The sequence below is a fragment of the Myodes glareolus genome, chromosome 7 (assembly GCF_982192425.1).
Source record: "Myodes glareolus chromosome 7, mMyoGla1.1, whole genome shotgun sequence".
Taxonomy (NCBI): Eukaryota; Metazoa; Chordata; class Mammalia; order Rodentia; family Cricetidae; genus Myodes; species Myodes glareolus.
Window position 1 is genome coordinate 15606443 of NC_142032.1, and position 11502 is coordinate 15617944.

The 11502-nt window shown below is 54.5% G+C and overlaps 2 protein-coding genes across 10 annotated transcripts; one reads left to right on the top strand and one right to left on the bottom strand.

The window, feature by feature from the left end:
- The first annotated feature begins 880 nt into the window (after positions 1 to 880).
- Positions 881 to 8097, top strand: Cuedc2 (CUE domain containing 2). 7 transcript variants are annotated; one of them, XM_085694035.2, is made up of 10 exons: positions 966 to 1014; positions 3392 to 3497; positions 5839 to 5922; positions 6629 to 6772; positions 6858 to 6919; positions 7003 to 7130; positions 7217 to 7399; positions 7527 to 7588; positions 7666 to 7726; positions 7797 to 8097. In XM_085694035.2, the coding sequence occupies exons 3-10, from the start codon at positions 5849 to 5851 to the stop codon at positions 7941 to 7943; spliced, it is 861 nt and encodes a 286-aa protein (XP_085550161.1). In that variant the 5' UTR covers positions 966 to 1014; positions 3392 to 3497; positions 5839 to 5848; the 3' UTR covers positions 7944 to 8097. The 7 variants fall into 7 exon arrangements, with proteins under 7 accessions (XP_048295021.1, XP_048295019.1, XP_048295027.1 ...); XM_048439064.3 differs by lacking the exon at positions 3392 to 3497 and having other exon boundaries at positions 881 to 1014; positions 5717 to 5922; XM_048439062.3 differs by lacking the exon at positions 3392 to 3497 and having other exon boundaries at positions 896 to 1014.
- Positions 8098 to 8192: 95 nt separating this feature from the next.
- On the bottom strand, positions 8193 to 11398 carry Fbxl15 (F-box and leucine rich repeat protein 15). 3 transcript variants are annotated; one of them, XM_048439059.3, is made up of 5 exons: positions 10273 to 11394; positions 10048 to 10177; positions 9731 to 9884; positions 9008 to 9513; positions 8193 to 8535 (listed from the first exon to the last, which is right to left on the bottom strand). In XM_048439059.3, the coding sequence occupies exons 2-5, from the start codon at positions 10098 to 10100 to the stop codon at positions 8346 to 8348; spliced, it is 903 nt and encodes a 300-aa protein (XP_048295016.2). In that variant the 5' UTR covers positions 10101 to 10177; positions 10273 to 11394; the 3' UTR covers positions 8193 to 8345. The 3 variants fall into 3 exon arrangements, with proteins under 3 accessions (XP_048295016.2, XP_085550158.1, XP_048295018.2); XM_085694032.2 differs by having other exon boundaries at positions 10048 to 10686; positions 11192 to 11393; XM_048439061.3 differs by having other exon boundaries at positions 9008 to 9541; positions 9651 to 9884; positions 10048 to 11398.
- Between the last annotated feature and the right edge of the window lie 104 nt (positions 11399 to 11502).

Consider the following 11502-nt stretch of genomic DNA (forward strand, 5'->3'; position numbering starts at 1 on the left):
CTCTACTTCAGTCTCTAGGGAACGGGTCGGCACTTTCTCTCTGGGACCGAGTTTCTAAAGGCTAGCAGTTCCTGGGTCCCTGGCACCCTACTGACACTGAACGAAGGCTCCCCCTTACTGATTGGGATGGGTCCTTCGACCATCGAAAGGGACTCTAGGCACCCATTTTTGAGTTCAAAAGAAGGCATGCTTGTGGGCTTCCTCACGGGGCATTAGGGAAGCTGAGGCAGCAGAACAAAAAGCGAAAGCTGAGGCCTTACTTACTAGGTAGGTCCTGGTGTGTAGCTGTCCTGTCTCTTCTAGGTTATTAGCCCTGCCAGTGTAGGCAAGAGGGCACAGGATGTGGAGGAGGTCTGCAAGCCATCATGGATCTGGGCTCAGTCTATCCTCATTCCAAGCGTTTAATGTTCATTACGTTCTTAAGACCCTGGAAGCCACCTCTTGGGAAGACAACAAGGGACAAACGGGAGGGAAACATGAGGCCCTGGAATTCAGGCCCTAAGAGCTGACTGAGTGACAGGGCTTGAAGCCAGACTGAACACGAAGGGGGAGGTGCTGGAATTTGGGGGAGATCATTAGATCTTGCAAAAGGAGACACCACATCCAGTCGGGAAGCCGTGGAGATTGAAGAAAGGCAGGAGAGACAAGGAAGAGGAAAGGAAAATCTATAGGATTTCCAGGTGAGGGTCCTGGGGGCGAGGAAATAATGCGGGCAGGAAAATCCTGAGTTCCTTCAGGAATAAATGCTGAAAGGTCGGGGACCTCTAGCGGACAAAAGAGAACAACTCAGTTACGCCTCTCTTCCCAAAACAAACATGGCCGCCGGGGAGCCGGTCCGAAACGCTAAACCATTGGAGAATGGGGAAAGAAGCCCCGCCCCGATATGGGCAAATCGCCCTTCTCAAAAATGGCCACCACGGCGTCTCTGGGCCCCGCCTTTGATCTCGTTGGTGGGACTAGGGGATAAGAACTGCACCGCGCGGGACTAGTCGCCGGCGGCGCCTGACGGAACAGGTGATTTCCCCTCCAGCCCCGGGCCTAGGGCTAGGAGAGTCGCGGAGAGCATTGACACAGGGTACCCCTCCTCGCGTTCCCTATGGTGCCCCCCGGGAGGGGGGTCGGTCGGACCCCTTTCTCTAATTGTCTCCCGTGGCCTGTATCGAGGACCATCCAGCTCGTTCAGGCCTATCTCGTCATGTGACTCACCCCTCCCAAGGCGGCTATTGCATCCCTGGGTTCTCAGGCCCCCTGTTCTGGACGCTTCTGAGTGCCTTGCTAACGGTTATAAAAAGCTCTTGCTTCAAGGGTCGGCCATCAGTGAGATCCCACTTCCTGTGTTCACCTCCCAGGGTTTGTGCACCTGCCTGACATTAGATGGCGGGATCCTTTGCTCCCCACAATGTCATTGGTACCTCTCAGACCTGGCGTGGGGGTCAGGGTGAAATAGTTTTTGCTGGGGCTTTCGTTGCGCTGCCTCATGCCTTTATAATAGGGCAGGGAGAAATAATGAAGACCTTTGGGCTAGACCCCTTACTGCTCTCTTAAACCTCTAGTACTCCTTCCCACGTTGCTTCCCAGGAATTCTGCGTTCACATGGCCTGTGCTCAACCCCCATTTAGTTCCTGTCCACTCCAGGGGAGTAGCGGACACTCCTTATCCTAAGCTAAGTTGCCCAGAGGATCTCTCTAGCCCCGCACCCTCTAATAGAGTGTCTAACAGATGCAGACCTATATCTGGTCCTTTGGGAGTCTCAAACTATCCCAGGGCAAGGAGGATGGGCAGCTGAGTTATTTGGCTGTACGGAGAAAGTGAGTCCTGCAGAGAGCAGTGTTTGTAGAGGCAGAGGGAAAGATGTTTGGAGCAGGGAGAAGGGAGTAAACAAAGATTTGCTGTGGGTAAGATTGCTGGCGAGGCAGGAGAGGCCCAGAGTACAGGTCCGGGCCACTCCATTGGCATCACGAGAGGTAATGTAATAGCAAGGCTGCTGAAGCCAGGCTTTCCGTGTGTGAAACTGCGATTAACCCACCCCATGACCTTGGGAAAGTTTCTCACATTTTCAGTGTCTTCATTTCCTCCCAAGTACTGGGCATAATAGTGTCCACATTTCAAGGCTGTTACGGGATTAAGGAAGTTAATGCATTGCTCTATACGCAGTCAGTGGACACTTTCTAACCATCAGTGCAAGTGTTTTTGTTTAATGTTTTTTGATTTATTTCATTTCACATATGTCACCATTTTGCTTGCATGTATGCCTGTGTACCACGTGCACGCCTGGTACCCCTGACGGTCAAAAGAGGGTGTTGTATCCCTGGGACTGGAGTTGTGGATAGTTGTGAGCTATGTGTGTGCTGGGAATCAAACTTAGGTCTTCTGCGAGCACAGCCAGTGCTCTGACTGTTGCTCCGCCTCTCTAGCCCCCATCAGATGAGTTGTAGCAGGACTCACAAACAGTGATTGTCACATTTCATAGGAACCACTAACTAGCAAGCTCTGATCAGAAAGTACTAAGTTCTGCGGGCTCTCTCTGGAACTTCAAAAATCTTACAGAAATCCTGGGGTGCTGCTCAGGTTGACTTAGGAAGCCAAGTTAGTCGTTCAGATCTTCCCCAGCTCAGGAACTATGGGGAGAAAATACTAGGAGGTGTTCTCAAACAGGAAGGACACATCAGGGAAAGCTGGGAGGAGAGGAAAGGGTGGGAAGAGAGACATGACACACTTTGAAATCTGAACCATGTTTGATCAGTCCAAAACTGGAGGAGATATGATGGTCTCTTAGCCGTACAGCAAGTCCCAGAACCTCGGAGGAGGAAGACTTTTCCTTTGAAGACAGTGAGGAATTTCCCAGGAACAACTCTGTAGCCCCTACACCTTGGTTAGAAACCCAGAGGCCTCACATTCAGCCCCCCCCAAAAGCTTCCTTAGAAACAGGGCTTTCATACAGCAGCAAGTGTCTTCACCCCTCCCTCCAGAGGGTTCCAGGCCACTACCAACAGTCAGGGTGTGAGGATGGGGTAGGTCCCTGGAAGGGGCTACCTTTATAGGACAGTTGCATGATGGGAGCTAAATGCCCCGACTAAGGTGTTCTGTCCGGGGCCTGTGGCTAAGGGCAGAGGGTGGTCATCTCCCTTGAGAGACAGCAGCTACTCAGTCCTCCTTTTAAAATTCTGTTTTGTGCGCTCACAGTCGCTCTGTGTTAGCACTGAAAGGACCAGGTAACTGGTCCAACCCGTGAGGAAGTCTTGATATCCATCATCCCCAGAGTTACCCCTAAGTTAACACTGTAGTGTTGCTGGGGACCCAGCTGAGGGTCCCACACATACAAGTGCTGGACTTTTTGGGAAGGTAATAGGAAGTAATTATTAAATTTTATGTTTGTTTATTTTTGAGATAGGATCTCACTATATAGCACTGACTGGCCTGAAACTCACTATGTAAACTACGCTGGTCTCAATCACAGAGATCCACCTGCCTCTGCTTGCTGAGTGCTGGGATTAAAGGTGTGTGCCACCACATCAGCATTTTGTAAAAGACTTATTTGTGTGTGTGTGTGTGTGTGTGGTACCGAAAGGGATGTCCGATCCTATTGGGTGCCTCCAAGTGTGGATGCTGACAAACTCTGGTACTCTGATAAAGCAGAAAGTACTTTGAACCAAAGAATCATCTCTCCAGCCCCCACGATTGCATTTTTTAAAAGATTTATTTTTTATAGATACACGCTATTCTGCCTGCATGTAAACCTGCAGGCTAGAAGAGGGCGCCAGGTCTCATTACAGATGGTTGTGAGCCAGCATGTGGGTGCTGGGAATTGAACTCAGGACCTCTGGAAAAACAGCCTATGTGCTTAACCACTGAGCCATCTCTCCAGCCCCCACAATTGCATTTTAAGTAGCTCATACAGCTGTGATAGGGAGAAGGGGTTGCTGGGGGAGATGGTAGCAGGGGGAGAGAGGTGTCAGGAAGCCCCTACAGATAAGAAATGGTACCAAGTGAAGCCAAGGGGATAAGGAAGGTGTGGGCCTAGGGAGATGCTTCAGTGGGGGAAGTGTGTACTGTTGAGCCTGAGGGTCTGAGTTCGGATTCCTAGCACCCACATTGAAAACAAAAACAAAACATAAAAACAGGTATAGCCAGGTGCAATAGTACCTGCCTTAAATCCCAAACCTTCCATATGGTGGTGTCAGTGAGGTTGAGCCACCAGTTGGTAGCTCAGGGGCTGAACTAAAGGACTGAGCATCTGAGAACTGGTGACATCCAGTTGGTGTGTAAGGATGGGCCCAGGTGAGACCCTGCAGAGAGAAGGCAGCAGGGCCTCGAGTCAGAGGGCCGCAGAGGGGGCACAGAGGCAGGGACCAGGAAAGAAGTGCCTGAGGAGGGAGGACGCCAGAGGCTGTGAGCTCAGGATTGTAGGTGGTGGTGCAGATACTGCTCGAAACTGTACACACAGTGCTCAAGACCAAACTCGGGAGTTACGTGATTCAATCTCATAGACCAAAACCTAAAAAGGAACTGGTAACTTTAGCACAAGAAATTAGGGAAAATATGGTATATTCAGTAGGAGTTGGTTTGATTGCCTGGGTCCAGGGAAGAGTGAGAGAAGGCAAAATCAAGGGTAGTCCCACACTTCAGACATAGTAGCTGAGTGAGGGGGGCATGGGTGTGAGTGAGTGGTGTGAGGAGGAGATGAGTGTGAGTGAGGGGTGTGTATTTGCTGGAGGTGTGAGTGTGAGTGAGAGGTGTGTGGAGGGTATGAGTGTGGGCAGTTGGATTCTGAGATTCCTCTAGAGCTTTCCAAATGAGAGGATTGACTAACATTTGGTTCTCTGAGTCTTGAGCCATTCTTACCATCTGTGCATTCTTGACTCCCAAATAGAGTTTGGGGGAGTCAAAAGTATGGAGATGGAGGCTGGAGATCTGTCTTGGAGTTAAGAGCACTTGTTGCTTTCGGAATGGACAACAGGTTCAGTTCCCAGCACCCATGTGGTGGTTTATAATCTTTTGAACTCCAATTCTAGTAGATCTGGCGCCCTCTTCTGATGCCCTCCATGAGTACCAGGCATGTACCTTTGGGTCATGTAAACAGGCATGCACAGAAAATAAAAATATAAATCTTTTTAAAAGCGTGTAAATGAATTAAGCCAGAAAGTGTATACCTAGCTCTTGCTGAATACAGACATTTTCCTAGGTTCTAGGAACCGCCAAAGAATAAGGGAGCCAGCAGGTTGGAGGAATAGCAAGGGCACTGGGGTGGAGAGAGAGGAGGGAGTGGTGATTTAGCAGTGGGCAAGGGCCAGACTGTGTGGTATTCCACAGGCTGGGGGATGACAAAGGTCTATGGTTCAGGCTGCTGGAAAGGCAGGGATTGGGCAAGAGGAGTGAATCGATGTAGGATTTCCCCTCCATATGGGCTCCTGAACCAGAAAAAAAAGTCCCTTTGTACAAAGGGTGGGTGGCCGGTCATGGATGGGGGAAGGGCTGTGCTTGGTCCTGAGACCTCCTTACTTTGGGGGCTGGACAATGGGGCCTTGTGATTGGAGTTGGGGGCCAAATAGCCCCCTCAGTGATGAGATTCCTTAGCCAGGAAGCATGTGACCCTTCTTGCCACAGGAGACGGGGGAGGGGCACAACTCCCTTTGGAAGCCTTTAGAGAGAGCCTTGTACCCTGTCTGGGGCTGGAAGAGGTAGAAGTGGGTGGCTAAGGGACTGACTCTGCTTGCAGCAGCTAGGAGGGCAGCACCAACAGCTGGTTCAGCCTCAGAAGGCAGAGGAGGGATTGCTGCCTCCCATCCTGTGGGTGGAAGCAGCCCAGAGACCTGGCAGTTCTGTCTTGTGTTCCCTTAGAAGAGACAGCATGGAGTTGGAGAGCATCGTCAGTTCCGCCCTCCTTGCCTTTGTGCAGACACACCTCTCGGAGGCCGACCTCAGGTAAGGACTGTTTCTGAAGGAGCAGGCCAAGTTCAGAGGGGAGTTGTATTCAGCCCAATCTGAGGTGGAACTGAACCAGGTCCTCTACAAGGATAGTGAACACTCTCTGGGTGGTAGTGGCATAAACCTTTAATCCTGCACTGGGGAGGCAAAGGCAGGCGAATCTCTGTGAGTTCAAGGCCACACCAGTCTACAGAGTGAGTTCTAGAACAGCCAGAGCTACGCAGAGGAAATCTTGTCCTGAAAAACTAAAGAAAAAAAAATAGAGGAATTCTTAAACATGGAGCCATCTCTCCAACGCGCCCCCCCCCTTGTTTTCAAGATTATTTATGTCTGTGTGTGTGTGCAGGTGCTCATGAGGCCAGAAGAACTGGGTGTCAGATACCAGGGAGCTGGAAGGATAGGCAGCTGGGAGCTAATTCATGTGGCTTGGGTGAACTGAACCTGGGTCCTCTCAAGAGCAGCGGGTGCTCTTAACTGCTGAGCCATGGAGCTGATCTTTATTTGCTTAGATGGTCTCTCTCATACTGTCTATCACCTGTGCCGGACGGGTTGAAAACCAAAGCTGAAGAATTGGGAGGAGATACTCTGGCCCCAAGGACCGAGCTGACTCATGGGCACCCATGAAACTGAGGACAGAAGTCAGACTAGGTGGGGATGCTGAAAATATCCAGGGTCCTACACAGTGAATTGTTCTTTCCCACAGTGGCTTGGATGAGGTCATCTTCTCCTATGTGCTGGGGGTCCTGGAGGACCTGGGCCCCTCAGGCCCCTCAGAGGAGAACTTTGATATGGATGCCTTCACGGAGATGATGGAGGCTTATGTGCCTGGCTTTGCCCACATCCCCAGGTAGGGCCTGGCGGGGCGAGAAAGAGGTGGAGGCTGGCTGGGGTTGGGATAGAGCAATCCCCTCACCACCTTCTTTGCCTTTTAGGGGCATGATAGGGGACATGATGCAACAGCTGTCATCGCAGCTGAGTGACGCTAGGAACAAAGGTGAGTGTGGGGCTCTGGCATTTGGAGGACTCCATCCCCACCCCAAGCCCTGGCAAATCCGATGCCCTCTCTGCCTCTTGAAGAAAACCTGCGCCCACAGAGCTCCTGTGTCCAAGGTCAGGTGCCCATTTTTCCAGAGACCCTGAGGCAACATGAAAAGCTCAGAGAAGAGACCAGATCTCCTGCTGCTACTGGGGACACCCAACATGAGGTACTAGTAGAAGAGAGGGTACCCATGAAGGACGGTGGGGTACGAAAGGAAGGAGTGTGGCCTACAGTTACCATCTGTGCCCACAGGCAGCTGGTTCCGAGGAAGAACTTCTTCCGGGAGTAGATGTCCTCTTGGAGGTATTCCCTACCTGTTCTGTGGAGCAGGCCCAGTGGGTGTTGGCCAAAGCTCGGGGGGACTTGGAAGAAGCAGTGCAGATGCTGGTAGAGGGCAAGGAAGAGGGGCCTCCAGGCTGGGACGGCCCGAGTCAGGTACCCTCTCTCAGCGCCCCCCACCTCAGCTCCATCATGTCTTCTTGTTAAGACCCACCCCTCCCAATCCTCATCTGCTTCCCCTGTTGTTGCCACCGCACCTAGAATAGGTCTCCCATATCTGCAGGACTTGCCCAGGCGCCTCAGAGGCCCCCAAAAGGATGACCTGAAGTCCTTCATCCTTCAGAAGTGAGTCTGGGCTTGGCTGGGCTGGACCCGAGGGTCTTCCCGGGTGGCGGGAGCTTCACGTAGCCAGTGTTTGGCAGGTACATGATGGTGGACAGTGCAGAGGATCAGAAGATTCACAGACCCATGGCTCCCAAGGAGGTAAGAATTGGGGGTGTGGGATGAGGGTACCGACCCCTGATTTCATCCACTCACTGCCTGATCCCGACAGGCCCCCAAGAAGCTGATCCGATACATTGACAACCAAGTAGTGAGCACCAAAGGGGAGCGGTTCAAAGACGTGCGGAACCCTGAGGCTGAGGAGATGAAGGCCACATACATCAACCTCAAGCCAGCCCGAAAGTACCGCTTCCACTGAGGCCCTGTCTGGACTCTGCTGAGCCTTCCAGATCCCAGAGGGATGCAGCCTCCTATCCACCCCACTGCCCCTTCTCTATTTCCTTGCTCTAGTGTTAATCTATTCTTGGAGCTGCCTTCATGAGCACAGTAAAGGTGGTCCAAGGAAAGTGTAACTTCATTCCAGTCATTCCTGCCACAGGGGGCAGGAAGAGTTACATGTCTGTCTGACCTTCTGGTCCTAGCTGCTGTCCCCTGTGCACCAGACAAGAAGGGGTAAAAAGCTCTTTATTTGAAACTCCAGGGTGGGACAGGGTATGTCACAGGCCTCTCAACCCCAGGCCCCCACAGTTCAGTTCCCTACAGCTCAGTGTCAGGCCCCGGCTACACAGTCCAGCTGTGCTCCCACCCCAAGGAAAGTCCGTTAGACCTGCAGGTTGACAAAGGGCGCGAATCCTGCCATGTCCTGGAGTAGCACCAGGGCCTGGTGCAGCGGGGGTTCCACGTCGATGTCCACACCACGTTTCCGCAAGCGGCTCAGGCTGGGCTCGGCCACGTGGTGGCAGTGCCGCACCCGCAGCGAGCGCAGCGCCGGGCAGTACTCCGCCAGGGTCCTGAGGGAGAAGCAGGGCGATGCTAGGTGCAGGGGGCCCTCTCGTGTCGGCTGGGCAGCCCACTAAACATGCAGCTGGCTCCTGCAAATTCTAGGTTTCCCTCCAGCTCAGGGTCTGCTCTTTGCTCTTCTCTGCAGTACCCATGGGAGGGGGCCGGAATGGAATTAGAGACTCCAGCCCCCCTCCCCCCCCGCTCACTGGGGGCTTCTGGCTCTCAGTACCTATCCTTGGTTCTATCCCGCGTTTCAAGATTACCCTCCCTTGTTGCAGAAATCAACTTTATGTCACATCTCAGCGTGTCAATCTTGGTTCAGAAGTCCCCCCCCCCATTTTTTTTTTTTTTAATTATAGGCTTTCTAGCCTAAAAGGAATTCCAGAGGTTTTTCTGATGGGTCTTTGACAAGTACAACCCGCCCGCCTACCCCTAGAGTGACTGCCCACCTCCCACCCTACTGGCCCCATGCCCAGGCACCTGACACCGTCGCTTCCGACGCGAAGGCAGCCTGTGAGGTCGAGGTGCTCGAGTTGCGGGCAGTTTCGGGCCAACTCTTGGACCGCGGTGTCCCCCACATTGGCGTTGACAGCCAACGAGAGACTGCGGAGGCCCGCGCCGCGTCTCTGCGCCAGGTACACGATGGCCTCGTCCTTGAGCTGGCGACAGGCGGTGAGGTCTAGTTCCTCAAGAGCCGGGCAGCGGTCGGCGAGGCCACGTAGTGCCAGCCCGTCCACCCAGTCACAGTGAGCGAGCGAAAGGCGCTGCAGACGCGGGCAGCCCTCAGCCAGTGCCCCCAGCGCTCGGCGGCTCAGCTGGCCGCAGCCGGCCAGGGCCACGCTCCGGAGCTGCGGATTCCGTGCCAGTACTGGCACCAGGTCCTCGTCCGACAGCCATTCGTGACACGGAGCCAGCGCCAGCTCCTGCAGCCCCTCGGCATCCCGCAGTAGCCGAGCTAACGCGGCCCTTGGAATCTGGGGCCCCACCTGCGGGCGGGAGGCACCGAGACTCAGTCTGTCCCTGGGGCGGGACGCTGCCTGGCAGCCGCCTACCTTGAAGACCTGCCACCCGCCCTCCCAGGAGAGACCTCAGGCTCGCGGCGCCCCGCTCGACCCCTGGAGGGGCCGGGCTGGAGGCGTGACGGGGGCGGGGCCACGCGGAGGTGGGGCTCACGCGGGGGCGGGGCTGCCGTCCCCGGCTCACCTGAGCGGCGTCGAAGCGACGCAGCCCCGCCAGGTGCAGCTGCACGAGCGCCCGGAAGGCGCGGCTGACGCGCTGCAGCCGGAGCAGCTGGCGCAGCGGGACCCAGGTCAGGACGTGCGGGAGCAGCACGTCTTCCCAGGGCAGATCCAGAAGCCTGCGAGGAAAGGGCGTTGACGTCTTCGGGCCGCTGTGACGTGCGAGTCTGTCTGTTATACCCCAGAGTCCCGGCTGGCAAGAGCGAGTCCGGGTCCGGCCAGGACTCCGCTGCCCTCCCGCGGGTCTCTTTTCCCTCCCCCGGCCCCTTCAGTGCTCGGTACCTGATAGCTCCCGGTTCTTGCTCCCCTCCGGACTGCTCCATTGGTGGCTCCATCGCAGGCTACTGCGCTTGCGCAGTAAGCTCTTCTAGCTTTGGCCTTGAAGCGGCTGCGGCGAGCCCGCCTCCTTGGTCTGGAGAGACAGACCGATTTAATCGAGTGCGGCCTCACTGAGAATCCTTATCGGAAAGCTTTCCGGATGGCCCCCAAAACTGAGGCAGGACGGACCAGCGATGTACCATCAGATGTCTTCCCAGCCACAGGGCTTGAAGCCCGAGGCTGTGCTTTCGCTCTCCGTTGCGGGCCAGTAGCCGCCTCTGAGTGGTGATGGGAGGAGCAGACAAGGCCAAAGGCAGAAGGGGCGGAGCCAGGACTCCTAGGTTACCGAGTGCCTCCCTCTGTCCTCTGGTCTCGTTTAAGCGACTTTGAGAAAAGAAAAGGGGGGAGAGACTGCCCAGGTTCTAACTAACTGGTATACAGTAGGTGCTCAATAAGTAATTGTCCACAGAATGAATTAAATGGGCGACGCTAAGGCCTTATCAAGCAGATTTGTTCAAACCTGCCATTCCTTGTGAATTGTGAAGTGCACACTCAATGCAGTCATCCCTTTCCAGTTCAGGACAGCGTGGACCGGCCTTTTGCCTAAAGGAAAAGGAGTACAAGGGAGCAGCTGCGCTTTCTTCCCAGCGGTCCAGAGTCCGGGAGGAATGCGTGCTCAGCGCAAGCTACTACTCGTGCTGCTTCTTGACTGGCTTGGGTCAATTGTAGGGAGAGTGACGCCCCAAAGCTCGCGGCTCAGTCATTAGGCTTCCCTTTCACTGTGCCCCTAGATTCTAATCTCAACCCCCTGGCGTAATAATTTCCTCCAGCATCCAAGGAGGGTGTGGGGCACGTGAAAAATCTTGCGCCGCTGCATCCTACATGGTTGGGATGCAAACATTTCGGCCGCTTCTTCAAATGAAAGCTGCTTCCCATCCGTTATCTCTCTCACCAGGGCTTTGGGCACCTTTGCAAAGGCACGCAGGTCTGTCAGTTTTAAAGATGGGCAAACCGAGGCTCTGGGGAGGAAGCTCCTTAACCAGCATCAAACGGAGCAAGGATAAAGAACCCAGACATCCTGGTTTTCCCAGAATCCCTTCCACACTACCTCATTACTCGGTGTAGCATGAAGGGAGAAGCCAGCCAGAACCGGAAAGAGCAGAAGAGGGTGAAGTTGGGTGAGGGGATTGCTTCCTCTCCTCCTCAGCCTGCTTGGGGAAGGGGAAGCCTGGAAGGATCTCTGCAAAGATAGATGTGGGCGCGCACCACCTCCGGCCGCGCGCCTCCTCCCCCGCCCCTTTGTTCGCGCCTCTGCGCTTGCGCATTACGACAAATCTGGCGCTGTCCCCTTCAGCACCTCGCGGAACCCGCGCCACCCCTCCCCGCGGTGAGCCCCGCGCACCCCCGCCTCGAACGTCC

Excerpts from the sequence above, each read along its gene's own strand:
- Cuedc2 (XM_048439064.3), top strand. The coding sequence starts at position 5,849 with ATGGAGTTGGAGAGCATCGTCAGTTCCGCCCTCCTTGCCTTTGTGCAG. Across the intron at positions 6,773-6,857 it reads GGCTTTGCCCACATCCCCAG|GGGCATGATAGGGGACATGA; the intron begins GTAGGGCCTGGC and ends TTTGCCTTTTAG. Across the intron at positions 7,400-7,526 it reads GCTGGGACGGCCCGAGTCAG|GACTTGCCCAGGCGCCTCAG; the intron begins GTACCCTCTCTC and ends CCATATCTGCAG.
- Fbxl15 (XM_048439061.3), bottom strand. The coding sequence starts at position 10,100 with ATGGAGCCACCAATGGAGCAGTCCGGAGGGGAGCAAGAACCGGGAGCT. Across the intron at positions 9,885-10,047 it reads CAAGAACCGGGAGCTATCAG|GCTTCTGGATCTGCCCTGGG; the intron begins GTACCGAGCACT and ends CTTTCCTCGCAG. Across the intron at positions 9,542-9,650 it reads CGTCACGCCTCCAGCCCGGC|ACTGAGTCTCGGTGCCTCCC; the intron begins CCCTCCAGGGGT and ends CCCCAGGGACAG.